At 42.3% G+C, this 13,426-nt stretch overlaps 1 protein-coding gene across 4 annotated transcripts in view; it reads right to left on the bottom strand.

The window, feature by feature from the left end:
* Positions 1–13,426, bottom strand: part of LOC127580475 (protein TASOR 2-like) — a 79,592-nt gene that overhangs the window by 53,331 nt on the left and 12,835 nt on the right. For all 4 annotated transcript variants that reach the window (XR_007957825.1, XM_052034006.1, XM_052034004.1 and 1 more), the window contains exons 2-4: positions 11,619–11,767; positions 8,983–9,078; positions 8,165–8,237 (exon numbers count right to left, since the gene is read on the bottom strand). Coding sequence is in view for 3 of the 4 variants with exons in the window: in XM_052034006.1 (XP_051889966.1) it covers positions 8,165–8,237; positions 8,983–9,078; positions 11,619–11,767 (318 nt within the window). In the remaining variant the exon portion in view is untranslated. The remainder of the gene's footprint in view (positions 1–8,164; positions 8,238–8,982; positions 9,079–11,618; positions 11,768–13,426) is intronic.

Genomic DNA, 13,426 nt, shown 5'->3' with positions numbered 1-13,426 from the left:
GATACGTTTTATCAGAATAACTAGTGGACCCAAAACACATTCTCTGTTCTCATCAGGCTTGGCTGATGAGATTGTACATGGATTTTAGTAAGGCGTTTGATAAGGTTCTTCATGGAAGGCTTATTCAGAAAGTCAGGAGGCATGGGATCCAGGGAAACTCGGCTGTGTGGATTCAGAATTGGCTCACCCATAGAAGACAGAGGGTGGTGGTAGATGAAGCGTATTCTGCGTGGAGGTCGGTGACCAGTGGTGTTCTGCAGGGATCGTGGTTCCACAGCCAGAAGTCGTGGTTCATTTTGGTACCAACGACATAGGTGGGAGGAGGAATGAGATCCTGAAAAGTGAGTTTAGTGAGCTAGGCAGAAGGCTGAAGGACAGGACCTCGAGGGTAGCGATCTCGGAATTGCTGCCAGTGCCACACGATAGTGAAAGTAGGAATAGGAGGAGATGGCAGATAAATGCGTGGCTGAGAAGTTGGTGCAGGAAGGAGGGTTTTAGATTTTTGGATCATTGGAATCTCTTCTGGGGAAGGTGGGACCTGTACAGAGAGGACAGGTTACACCCAAACTTGAGGTGGGGCCAATATCCTTGAGGCCAGGTTTGCTAGGGTGGTTCAGGAGGGTTTAAACTAAATTGCGAGGGGGAAGGGAACCGGAGGAGTAGGTCAGAGGAAGAAGGGGATGGGGAAAAGTCAGATCTGACAGGTAGAGAGGCTTTGAGGAAGGAGAAGCAGAGTACAGGCTACAAAAGTAGTAAGGTGGATGGACTAAAGTGCATTTACTTGAATGCGAGAAGCATCAGGAATAAGGGAGATGAACTGAGAGTTTGGATAAGTACATGGGAGTATTACAGAGACATGGCTGACATCGGGGCAGGAATGGATATGGAATATTCCTGGTTTTCTGTGTTTTAAAAGGGATGGGGTTGGGGGGAGAAGAGAAGGAGGGGTGGCGATACTGGTCAGGGACACAGTTACAGCTGCAGAAAGGGTAGATAATGTAGAAGGATCCTCTCGAGAGTCAATATGGGTGGAAGTTAGGAATTAGAAAGGAGCAGTTACCCTCCTGGGCGTATTCTATAGGCCCCCCGGTAGCAGTAGGGATACTGAGGAGCAGATTGGGAGGCAGTTTTTGGAGAGGTGTGAAAATAACACGGTTATTATAATGGGAGACTTCAACTATCCAAATATTGATTGGCATCTACTTAGTGCCAAAGGTTTAGACGGGGCGCTGTTTGTTAAGTGTGTCCAGGACAGATTCCTGACGTGGTATGTTGACAGGCCAACTAGAGGGAATGCCATATTAGATCTAGTTTTAGGTTATGAACCGGGTCAGGTGACAGATCTATCAGTGGGTGAGCATTTGGATCTGGCCCATCCCACTACTTTATCCCAGTCAACATGGTTTGTTGGATGTGTGCAGAATGTTTGAGATTGTTATATTTATAGTGATGGTTGGATGGTGTACAGAAAAAAAAATTATATATGCCAAGGTTTGGGTTGGGTTCCGATTGCTCCATAACCTTTAGAATTGTCATGGACAGGGTTAGGAGCAAAGAGGATGGGAAGATATTTAATTGGGGGGAAGGAGAACTATGAGGCTATAAGGTGAGAACTTGGGAGTGTAAATTGGGGTGACATTTTTGAAGGGAAATGTACTATGGAGATGTGGTCAATGTTCAGGGATCCTTTGCAGGATGTTAGGGATAAATTTGTCCCAGTGAGGCAGAGAAGGAATGGTAGGGTGAAGGAACCGTGGGTGACGAGAGAGGTGGAACAACTAGTTAGGAAGAAGAGGGCAGCATAAATAAGGTGTAAGCAGCAAGGATCGGACAGGGCTCGTTAGGAATATAGAGTAGCAAGGAAGGAACTTAAGAAAGGGCTGAGGAGAGCGAAAAAGGGGACATGAAAAGGCTTTGGCGAGGAGGGTTAAGGAGAATCCCAAGGCTTTTTTCTCGTACGTAAAGAGCAGAAGGATGGCTAGGGTAAAGGTAGGTCCAATTAAAGACAAAGGTGGGAGGATGTGCCTGGAAGCTGTGGAAGTGGGTGAGGTTCTCAATGAATACTTCTCTTCAGTATTCACCAAAGAGAGGGGTCTTGATGATGCTGAGGACAGTGTAGGTGAGGGTAATGTTCTAGATATTAAGAAAGGGGATGTGTTGGAGTTGTTAGAAAATATTAGGACAGATAAGTCCCCAGGCTGCTTCGTGAGGCGAGGGAGGAGATTGCTGAACCATTGGTTAGGATCTTTGAGTCCTCGTTGTCAACAGGGGTGGTACCGGAGGATTGGAGGGTGGCGAATGTTGTCCCCTTATTCAAAAAAGGTAGTAGGGATAGTCCAGGGAATTACAGACCAGTGAGCCTTACGTCTGTGGTGGGTAAGCTGTGGGAAAGGATTCTAAGAGATAGGACCTATGAGCATTTGGAGAAACATGGACTGATCAGGGACAGCCAGCATGGCTTTGTGAAGGGAAGATCTTGCCTCACAAGCCTGATAGGGTTCTTTGAGGAGGTGACCAGGAAGATTGATGAGGGTAGTGCAGTGGACGTGATCTACATGGATTTTAGTAAGGCATTTGATAAGGTTCCGCATGGTAGGCTTCTTCAGAAGGTCAGAGGCCAAGCGATCCGGGGAAGCTTGGCTGTGTGGATTCAAAACTGGCTTGCCTGTAGAAAGCAGAGGGTTGTGGTGGAGGGAGTGCATTCGGATTGGAGGGCTGTGACTAGTGGTGTCCCACAGGGATCGGTTCTGAGACCTCTACTTTTTGTGATATTTATTAACGACTTAGATGAGGGGGTGGAAGGCTGGGTTAGCAAGTTTGCAGATGACACAAAGTTTGGTGGTGTTGTGGATAGTGTGGAGGGCTGTTGAAGCTTGCAGAGGGATATTGATAGGACGCAGAGCTGGGCTGAGAAGTGGCAGATGGAGTTCAATCCAGAGAAGTGTGAGGTAGTACACTTTAGAAGGACAAACTCTAAGGCGGAGTATAAGGTAAATGGCAGGATTCTGGGCAGTGTAGAGGAGCAGAGGGATCTGGGGGTTCATATCCACAGATCACAGAAAGTTGCCTCGCAGGTGGATAGGGTAGTTAAGAAAGCTTATGATATGTTAGCTTTCAAAAGTCGGGGGATCAAGTTTAATAGCCACGAAATGATGATGCAGCTTTACAAAACTCTGGTTAGACCACACTTAGAGTACTGTGTCCAGTTCTGGTCGCCTCATTATAGGAAGGATGTGGAGGCATTGGAAAGGGTGCAGAGGAGATTTACCAGGATGCTGCCTGGATTAGAGAGTATGGATTATGAGGAGAGACTAAAGGAGCTAGGGCTGTTCTCAATGGAGAGGAGGAGGATGAGGGGAGACATGATAGAGGTATACAAGATATTGAGAGGAATAGATAGAGTGGACAGCCAGCACCTCTTTCCCAGGGCGCCAATGCTCAAAACAAGAGGACATGGCTTTAAGGTATTGGGTGGGAAGTTCAAGGGAGATGTCAGAGGGAGGTTTTTCACCCAGAGAGTGGTTGGTGCATGGAACGCGCTGCCTGGGGTGGCGGTGGAGGCTGATACATTGGACAAGTTCAAGAGATTGTTAGATAAGCATATGGAGGAATTTAAGTTAGAGGGATATGTGGGAGGAAGGGGTTAGATAGTCTTAGGTGTGGTTTGAAGGGTGGCACAACATGGTGGGCCAAAGGGCCTGTATTGTGCCATATTGTTCTATGGTTCTATGGATCTGTTCTGGGACCCCAGCTCTTTGTGATTTTTATAAATGACTTGGATGAGGATGTGGAAGGGTGGGTTAGTAAGTTTGCTGATGATACAAAGGTTGGTGGTGTTGTGGATAGTGTAGAAGGTTGCTGTAAATTACAACCAGATATTGATAGAATGCAGACTTGGGCTGAGAAGTGGCAGATGGAGTTCAACCCGGATAAGTGTGAAGTGATACATTTTGGGAGATTAAATTCGAAGGCAGAATACATGGTTAATAGCAGGACTCTTAGCAGTGTGGAGGAACAGAGGGATCTTGGGGTCCACGTCCATAGATCCCTCAATGTTGCCACGCAGGTCGATAGTGTTGTTCAGAAGGCTTATGGAGTGTTGGTCTTCATTAGTCGGGGTATTGAGTTCAAGAGCCATGAGGTGATGTTGCAGCTCTATAGAACTCTGGCCAGACCACACTTGGAGTATTGTGTTCAGTTCTGGTCACCTCATTATAGAAAGGATGTGGAAGCTTAAGAGAGGGCACAGAGGAGATTTACCAGGATGCTGCCTGGATTGGAGAGCATGTCTTATGAGGATAGGTTGAGTGAGCTGGGGCTTTTCTCTTTGGAGTGAAGGAGGATGAGAGGTGACTTGATAGAGGTGTACATGATAAGAGGCATAAATATAGTGGACAGTCAGAGACTTTTTCCCAGTGTGACAATGGCTAACACGAGGAGACATAATTTTAAGGTGAGCGGAGGAAGGTATAAGGGGGATGTCAGGGGTAAGTTTTTTTTTACAGAGAGTGGTGGGTGCGTGGAACGCACTGCCAGCAGAGGTTGTGGGGGCAAATACATTAGTGACATTTAAGAGACTCTTAGATAGACACATGAATGATAGAGAAATAGGGGGTTATGTGGGAAGGAAGGGTTAGATAGATCTTAGAGCAGGATAAAATGTTGGCACGGTAGCGTAGTGGTTAGCACAATGCTATTACAGCACCAGCGATCGGGGTTCGATTCCCGTCGCTGTCTGTAAGGAGTTTGTACGTTCTCCTGTGTCTGCGTGGGTTTCCTCCCACATTCTCAAAGACATACGGGTATTTAAAATGGGCGGCGCGGATTTGTTGGGCCAGAAGGGCCTGTTACCACGCTGTAAATAAAAGTAAAAAATAAAAAAAAATAAAAAACATTGTGAGCCGAAGGGCATGTACTTTGCTGCAGTGTTCTATGTTCTATGGCTCTAATTAGGAGTTAAATGTGTTTTTAAATAACACATCCCCATACGATCACATTGAGTGGTTTTGATTGCCAAAACTGGTCAGAGAAGGATAGCCTAGGTATTTTAATACATTTTCCCTCATTTGAAGGTAGAATTCAATCTTTTTGTTCTCCTCCGAGAAGAGGTACAAGTTACATGGTTGTGTTTGGGAAGGAGGGAGGTGAGAAAGGGAAGATAATCAGTTCAGCTAGTGTTTGTTGTCTGACTTTCAATTTTGTATTTACACTCAGGAATTTTGTGATTACTTCTATTTTAATTTTGGCTTTTCTTAACAAGTCAATAATTCAGTAAAAAAATATACTCATGGAATCATACAGCAATAGGCCTTTCGGCCTATCAAGTTCAAGGTGAACATCAAGCACCCATTTTACATTAATTCCACCCCTCTCCCCTCCATTCTACCATTCAAATATGTACTAGGAGCAATTTACAGCAGCCAATTAACCTACTAAACCACACGTCAATGGGATGCAGAAGGAAAATGGAGCACCCGAAGAAAACGCTACAGTTACAGGGAGAACTTGCAAACTCCGCACAGACAGCATCAGAGGTCAGGATTAAGCTTGGACTGCTGGAGCTGAGACAGCAGCTGTTCCATTGAACTGCTCAAATAATGAATAAAATAATTGCATATTAACACATTATGCACTTGGAGGTGAACACTGCAATATAATGTCAAGACCATGGGCTTAAAATTTTTTTTTAAAAGTATATGATCTTCGGTAACAGATTTACCAATGTAGTTATTGTGGGTACAGGTCAATAACAGATTTGTCCTTTGGGATTTAGCCATCAAATTACATAAAACTAGAACATATCACAGTTTGATTACGATGACAGTGCAATTTTGAACAAGGTCCATATCCGCAAGTCTCGGGTAACGTGTTTCAAACTTTTTTTGTTTAAAAGACAATAGTGTGTTTAACTTTTACTCTACACCTCAACCTAAGCAAAAAGTGCTATTTGAATTGATTATACTGGAAAATCCCCACTACTGAACATTTAAACTTTATTTATACAGCATGGTAACAGGCCCTTCCAGCCCAACCAGCCCGCGCCACCCAATTATACCCATGTTAACCTACTAACCCATACGTCTTTGGAATGTGGGAGGAAACTAGAGCACCCGGAGGAAACCCACGCAGTCACGGGGAGAACGTGCAAACTCCTTACAGACAGCGGCGGGAATTGAAACCCGATTGCTGGCGCTGTAATAGTGTTACGCTAACCATCCACACTACTGTGCCGTCCTCTTTACAGATGGTCTACTATGATAAAACAACTCATCACAATTCCCTGCAAGAGCTATACACCTCCTAGCTGGAGAGCGAAGAATCAAGGATAACTTAATAGCAAAACTCTTTGTTCATTAAATGACTTATCTGGTTCACAAGAAACAGAAAGCTCAAGCCTGCAGGAATGTAAAGAGGATGTCACAGCTTTGCAACTGCTGCTCCAGAACTCACTACTTGCTGTTCCATTTTGTATGTGCTCACATCCTGGTAAAGCTTCTCAGCAATTGTTTTTGCAAAAATTTGTCACCGGGGTATCAGTGTGCAAAACCGTCTACTTCTTCTGTCTACTTTGATACCATTATCAGCACAGCAGGCAATTCTGACTCAATTCCAAGGCTTTAAGGAAAAAATCTCCAAAATGACTTTTCCCATTTTAGGAACAACAGCCAATGACTCAAGATCTGCTCCCATCAGTACCATTGACAAAATGTTAGTCGTGTTAATGAAAACTGGCTTCCTATTCATTTAAGCTTCAGTAAACATTGTTTAAAGCTCTCGAAGAAGATTTTGTCAGTAGGATCCTTAGAAGTGTTAAAACAACCAGCAACACTGTAATCTACCCACAAGTTCCCCATGTAATTTGAAACCAACCGTCCAACTGAAATAAAGTTGAACAAGAGTAAAGCTGAAAGACAAATGAGTGCAACCATCAATGCATAACCATAAAAAAGATGCAAAGTAATTGAACTATAAAAAGCTTATAATTAAAGGTAGGGCTACTAACTGAGTGCAAAACTATTGCATCTGTTTTATTCACAGTAAATGGAGTGTTTGTGTGGTTCAATGTTTTGCTGCTCATTCTCCTGCCTTTGCTGACCTCTGTGCCAAGTAACCACACACTTCCTGCTTTGGCTGATTTAAAGCAATCTCCTCAGTGATTCCTGTTAACAGGCCACTGTTGCCAGCTGAGGCCATTTTGAAGCTGAGCATTGAATCCAAGCTACCCGTATGGTGCTAATCTGCCCAGTTGTGGATAAAGATACAACAGCTGCAAACAGATATTTCCAGAGTGGATCTTTGCTTCTGTGCATGTCAGAAAATGGAGCACAACACTGCAGTTCCAGTTACACAACCTGTGCAACCCAGTATATGTGCCTTCTACTGTGCACCTAACATGGCTGTAATATCCTTTGAAGGTTTGGATCAGAAATAGATTGGCATATTGCCTTATGAAGTGCACTTGTTGTTCCCTCATGTCTTTCCCTCCAAGGAAGTTGGAATTCATTAAAGTCTGGGCTATGTCAGTGCATCGGCCCCAACTCCTGCTGTACAACAAACAGGAAATGAGGAGGAGCATTAGAAATTGTTTCCTAGCGCCGCTGCTTTGGGTCATTTACATTTTGCTTTGTGTGTGTGTTATCTGGAGAGTGCCTCATTCCAATTTAGGGATACTTTCCTGGGATCTGAAAGCAGAGTTCTTGTTACTGATCGTACCCACACACTTCCAAAGAAAAAGGAGCGCTCCCACCCAGCATGCACATTCCACTTTGGATGTTCAATACAATATGGTGTATTAAATTCTCCTAAGGTGTAAAGCAGTCAAAAATGTACCTATAGACTATGGATGCATAAAGAAAATGATGCAATTCAATGCCTAGGGACAAAAGTGTGTTTGCAGAAATAATAATAAAATAATAATGAAATTTACTGCCTTTTGTTCAAATCCTATAATCAGCAGTCTTTGAAGACATCGACTTCACAAACCCAGATGCTTAACATTTGTTTCTGAATAACATGCTTATTTTTCTAGTGTCTTCATAATTCTTAATCAAAAGCAAGTATTCTAACTCTCTCCCAATAAAAGTAATTTTCACTTCCTGTAACATGTGCTCTCACTTATTCAAACTGTGTACACAGGTTACTAATTGCATAAAAACAAATATACCCTTCATTGGATCTCCAAGCATTGTCATGTCACTACTCCCAGTCTCCAATCCTTTTTGACAGACTGCTTTTGCCTACAAAAACACAGAAGAAAAATCAAGTGACACTGAAAAAGGAAACCAAAATCAAAAATATTCTGTGGCAATTAAACTAGTATACAACTATTCTCTCTTGCATCACACAGCTTTCTTCTTTTAAGACTTGGACTGGATCCCTTTCCCAAATATTCCCAATTATCGTCTGTTTATACAAGGACATGGAGCCTGGTTGCCTGATTCAAATCAGATGGGATCCAACAATGTGCATTGGGTTTAGTACACATTCTGCTAAAATGTTGGGGATCCGAACAAGATCAGGCTGTCCTGTGGCAGCTGGTTCAGTACTTTCTTATTGGTCAGGATGATTTGCTTAGTTTCACTGTGTCCTCCACTCTCAAACATTATTTGTGCCTTTAAGCTCAGATCAATAGCACCTTTGAGGCTGTCAGATCTACATTGGGCCAGGGTGGACAATATGATTAAATCCCGAAGTTCAGAATGGCCATTGACAGGTCAGTTTTTAAATTTTACTCCTGAACAACCCTCTACAGTTATACAACTTGCACTAAACTGTTCAAAAGTGGAGAAAGAATAAACAAACCGCTCAAGCAGTGAAAGCAGAAGTTACGAAGCTATCTAAATATATGGTGCACAGTTGCCTTACAACTAGCCACCCTGCTCTTTATATTTTCACCTGTCGATGGGCTCGAGTTATAAAAGACTTTAGTTTAATCATAAAATGTTTAGGTCATTCCCTCCAATATTAGGATTTTTGACTTACCTGATCTTCTGTTTCAAACAGTAAGAAAGCAAAGGACTCAGCAAGCTCCTCCTTGGTATATCCTTTTTTCTCCATATCCAACAGCCAGTCATTGTGCTATAATTAATAAATAATGCATTATAATCTCTTCTAGGTTACCAGAAAACAATTTGGACCCAATAAACATTAAACAACTTTTACTATTTATTTAATTTTGGGATGTGGGTGCTGCTGAAAAGACCAGCACTTAATGTCCATCCTCAAACACTCTTGAGGAGGTCGTGGATCACCATCATCTTGAACCACCACAGCCTTTCTGGTGAAGATTCCCCCACAATGCCACTGAGAAGAGTTTCCAGCATTTAGACCCAGTGATGAGGAACGAATAGTGATATTTCCAGGTCAGAATTTTTACAATTTACTTAACTGACATTGGTGAAAGGACCGAAGGTATGGTTGCTATACTGGCTGATGACACAAAGATTGGTGGGAAATTGGGTTGTGAAGAGGACTTAGAGGATACAAGGGGATAGACAGATTAAGTGAGTGGGCAAAGAGCTGGCAAATGGGAGGATCTAGAACCAGGAGTCACAATTTAAAAATAAGGGAATCACCCATTAAAGACAAGAGTTGAATCAAAATTCTTTCTCTCAGAGGACTGAGTGACTTTGGAAATCTTTTCCACAAAGGGCAGTGGAAGGAAAGCTTTGGAATATTTTTTTAGGTAGATATTTGATTAGCAAGGGGGTAAAAGGTTACTGAGCATGAGCTAAGAATCAGATCACCTATGATATTATTAAGCGGCAAAGCAGACTTCAGGGGCAAAGTGGCCAACTCCTGCTCCTAATTTACACACACATACGTTTTTATGTACGTATACATGCAACTTGGAGGGGAACCTTAATTGGTGCTTTCCCAATCTCCCGAAGCCCTCGTCCTTGGTGGTGGAGGTCACCAGTTGCAGTAGCTTGGGTGAGATGATTTTGCAGATGGGGCACTCTGCAGCCACTGATGGTGGAGGGAATGAGTATTTAGATCAGTAGATGGGCTAACAATCAGCAAGTTGCTTTGTCCTAGATGGCATCAAGCTCCTTGGGTGTCATTAAAGTTGCACACACAATCCTGACACATGCCTTGCAGGTGGAAAGGCTTTAAGATGTAAGTGAAATATGCATTATGAACTGGAAGCATTCATGTATTAATACAAAAATCTAGGAGTTGCAGTCAGGGTCAAACAAACATTGCCGTTCGTTCATTCATTACGCCCACATTTACAAAATGCACAGCAGTTACTTGTCTAGGCTACTCCAACAGCACCTCCCAAACCCGCAACCTTTATCATCTTGGACAATGCATTAGCCACATGTAAACATTGCCTGCAAGTCATACTCCATGCTGACACGGAGATTCATTGTTGCTGGGTCTAAGTTCAACAACATTACAGGTGCACTTTCACCAGTAGTCTCCATGTACCGCTGCAAGGCTGTTAACAAGGCATCACCTAGTCAGGAAACTCAAAAACTCAGGGAAAGTGGACAGCTATATTCAAGTTTTACTCACTGTTGGAAAACAAAGGGTGAATTTCTACTGATGTTTTAGTGATTGGGAGGTTGTTTGCAGTGAGGTTCCAATATGTTCAGCTTCTAAGTTGGATTCAAGAGGCTACATGTTACAGTGGCATGACAAACATTTCCGCAGCCCCGAGTACTCATTGCTCCAAGTAAGTAAAATAGTGACACCAAAAAGATCTCATCATGTTACTTTACCCTTATTTGCATACACAGGATAGGGTTTATGAATGTTCAAGCATAACCAATTCCCTACATGGAAATTAAATGCTGTAACAAAAAAGGCAAAAGAAAAGTTACCTGAGATAGGAGAATTTTTAATCTGATTCTACTACATTGCTATTCAATAGTGGCTTCCACTTTATTTTAATGTCTTTGGTTTTTAAGACCTTTACTATCCTATCATAAACGAAACCCCACTTTCATACATTGCAAATAAAATCTGCAGCCATAAGTCTTCTTTACTCTTCATTCATCCTCACCATCCAGTAAAATAATTGCAAGCTGTACAACCAAATAAACAACTTTTATTATTTAATCAATTTTGGGATCTGGGCATTGCTAGCTCTTCTGCTTCTAAGGCAACTCCTCTCAGATTAACTCAAAGTATATTCCCATGTGATGTAATTCTATATTAATTGGCCGCTGTAAATTGCCCTGTTGTCTGTAAGTGAGTTGTAGAATCTGGGGGAAATTGATAAGACTATGAGGAGAACAAAATATTGGTTTAATGTGGGATTAGTGCAAATGTACAGTCAATGGGCAGTGTGGACACAGTGGCCCAAAGGGTCCGTTTCGTGATGTGTGACTTCGTAAAGATACCAAATGGCTGTGGCTGACAATTTAAAAACTGAGGGTCAGAGCCTGATGAGAGGATGAAGTGAAATTATCTCAGTCAGCTGGCTGCGAATCTTGGAGGAATGTGGATCTTCAGTTGCTCAGGTTTATTCAAGGCAAGACCGTAGACTTTTGAACACCAAGGCAATTAAAGAACTTGAAAATATGCCAGGAAAGTAGACCAAGGCAGAAAATGCATCACCATTTTGTTGACCAGTAAAACAGACTCCCTCTCCCTTAATATTATAATACCTGATGTAGCAGCCTTGTATTATTCACTAAGGTCACTTGGCTGTAATGAAAATAATCCACTGACGTTTCATCTAAGTACGCCTGCTGCAAGATCGGTAGTATTTCTTGTGTGAACTGGCTGGAGGTGAGAGATATGGGACAAAAGATTTCTGCAAAAGAAAAAATAACAACATTGTACTGCATATTCATGGAACGGTGGATTATATTTTGAAAAGAGGTAGTTACTCTCGCAGAAACACATACAGACACACACACACTCACAATTTCCAAATTAAATACCCAAAGTTATTAAAATGTTTCAATAATAATGTTAGTATCCAAGCAATTGAAAAAAATTACTGTAAAATAGTCTCACTTTTTAAATTAACACTACTCTTGAATGCTGTTTTACCATTCTGTTGATAATAGGGAAGCTGCAGTGTGCAGCTTCCTAGACCCATTTGCTGATAGAATTTTAATATTCTATTCTCTTGGCAGATTAGCTAAGAATTATTAACCCTATGGGATCAATGCCAGGGACATTGACAGTCTGCCAGTACCTCGTGCACTTACCACACTTCATGCATGACCATGGACTGTAATCTTCTCACAACTTACTGCTCAGCAGAGGCCAACTCTACACCAGAAATAAAGGCCCTTCCTATTCTGTCAAGGGTTTCATCTAGTGAGCAATAATGCATGGTTGACAGTCATTGCAAGTGCTAGTCTTCAACTGAGATCATTCTCTTTTCTTTCCACCCTACTTCACAAAAGTTTTATATGATTTTCAAACATTTTCAACTTATATTAAACGACAGAGCAGCTACCAAGACAGAGTTCTACTACCAGAGTGACAGCCTTCTGCTGCCCAAATGGCTTCTGCTGAACAAGGAGGGTGTAACTTGCCCAATGGCCAAAACTTGTGCAGTTCACAGTTGAAGAGGTCAGTTACCAGAACAAGAGCCTGCCTTTTGAAAACCTGTACCAAGACCAGAATTTCAGTGAAGTATCTATCTGTTGTCACTTGCATTTCAAGACACGCCAACTGATTACCAATATCTAATGGAAGCCCACACTACTGCACCTCTTCCCATCCTGCTTCCTGCAAGGACCCCACTCCATTCTCCCAGTTTCTCCACCTTCAACATATCTGCTCTGATGGTGAGACTTCCCACAATAGTACTTTTCAAAATCTCTGATTTGGGGACTAAAATGCAGATATTGGCTGACACTGTTACGTTTTGTTTTAAGGTTTTTCCTTGCTGTTTCTTCTATCTAACAGCTTCGGGTTTTGGTAGTGGGGGTAGATTATTTTTTGTAATAAAATATTTCAATTTTTTCTTTCCTTATTAACTAACTACTATATGTGATTACTGATCTAGAGTATTGTAATCCTAAGTACGACTTAATACAATGTATTCAGTAGTATTTTCACTTTCTTTTTTGATGCATGTACTCTGTATTTTTTTCATGGATTTAATAAAAATATTGTAAAGAAATATCTTCCTTTATCCTTAACCACGGCTTTCACTTTACTGTGGTTGACAGGTCTCTCAGCCAAGTCTCCTCTATTTCCCATACATCTGCTCTCACCACATCACCTTCCAGCGGGAGCCAGGATAGGATTGTCAAGGACAAGGTCAGTCCTGATGCAGGGTCTCTACCCAAAACGTTGATGATGATTCCCTCCTCCCCCACAGATGCTGCTTGATCTGCTGAGTTCCTCCAGGAGTTTGTTTTTTTTCAAGAATAAGATTCCCCTAGTCCTCACCTTCCACCCCACCAGCCTCCACACTCAACCTATTATCCTCCACAATTTAGGCCACTTC

The sequence above is a fragment of the Pristis pectinata genome, chromosome 19 (genome assembly GCF_009764475.1).
Source record: "Pristis pectinata isolate sPriPec2 chromosome 19, sPriPec2.1.pri, whole genome shotgun sequence".
Taxonomy (NCBI): domain Eukaryota; kingdom Metazoa; phylum Chordata; class Chondrichthyes; order Rhinopristiformes; family Pristidae; genus Pristis; species Pristis pectinata.
The sequence above is the reverse complement of the archived record's forward strand: the minus strand, read 5'-3'. Positions and strand labels throughout refer to the sequence as shown.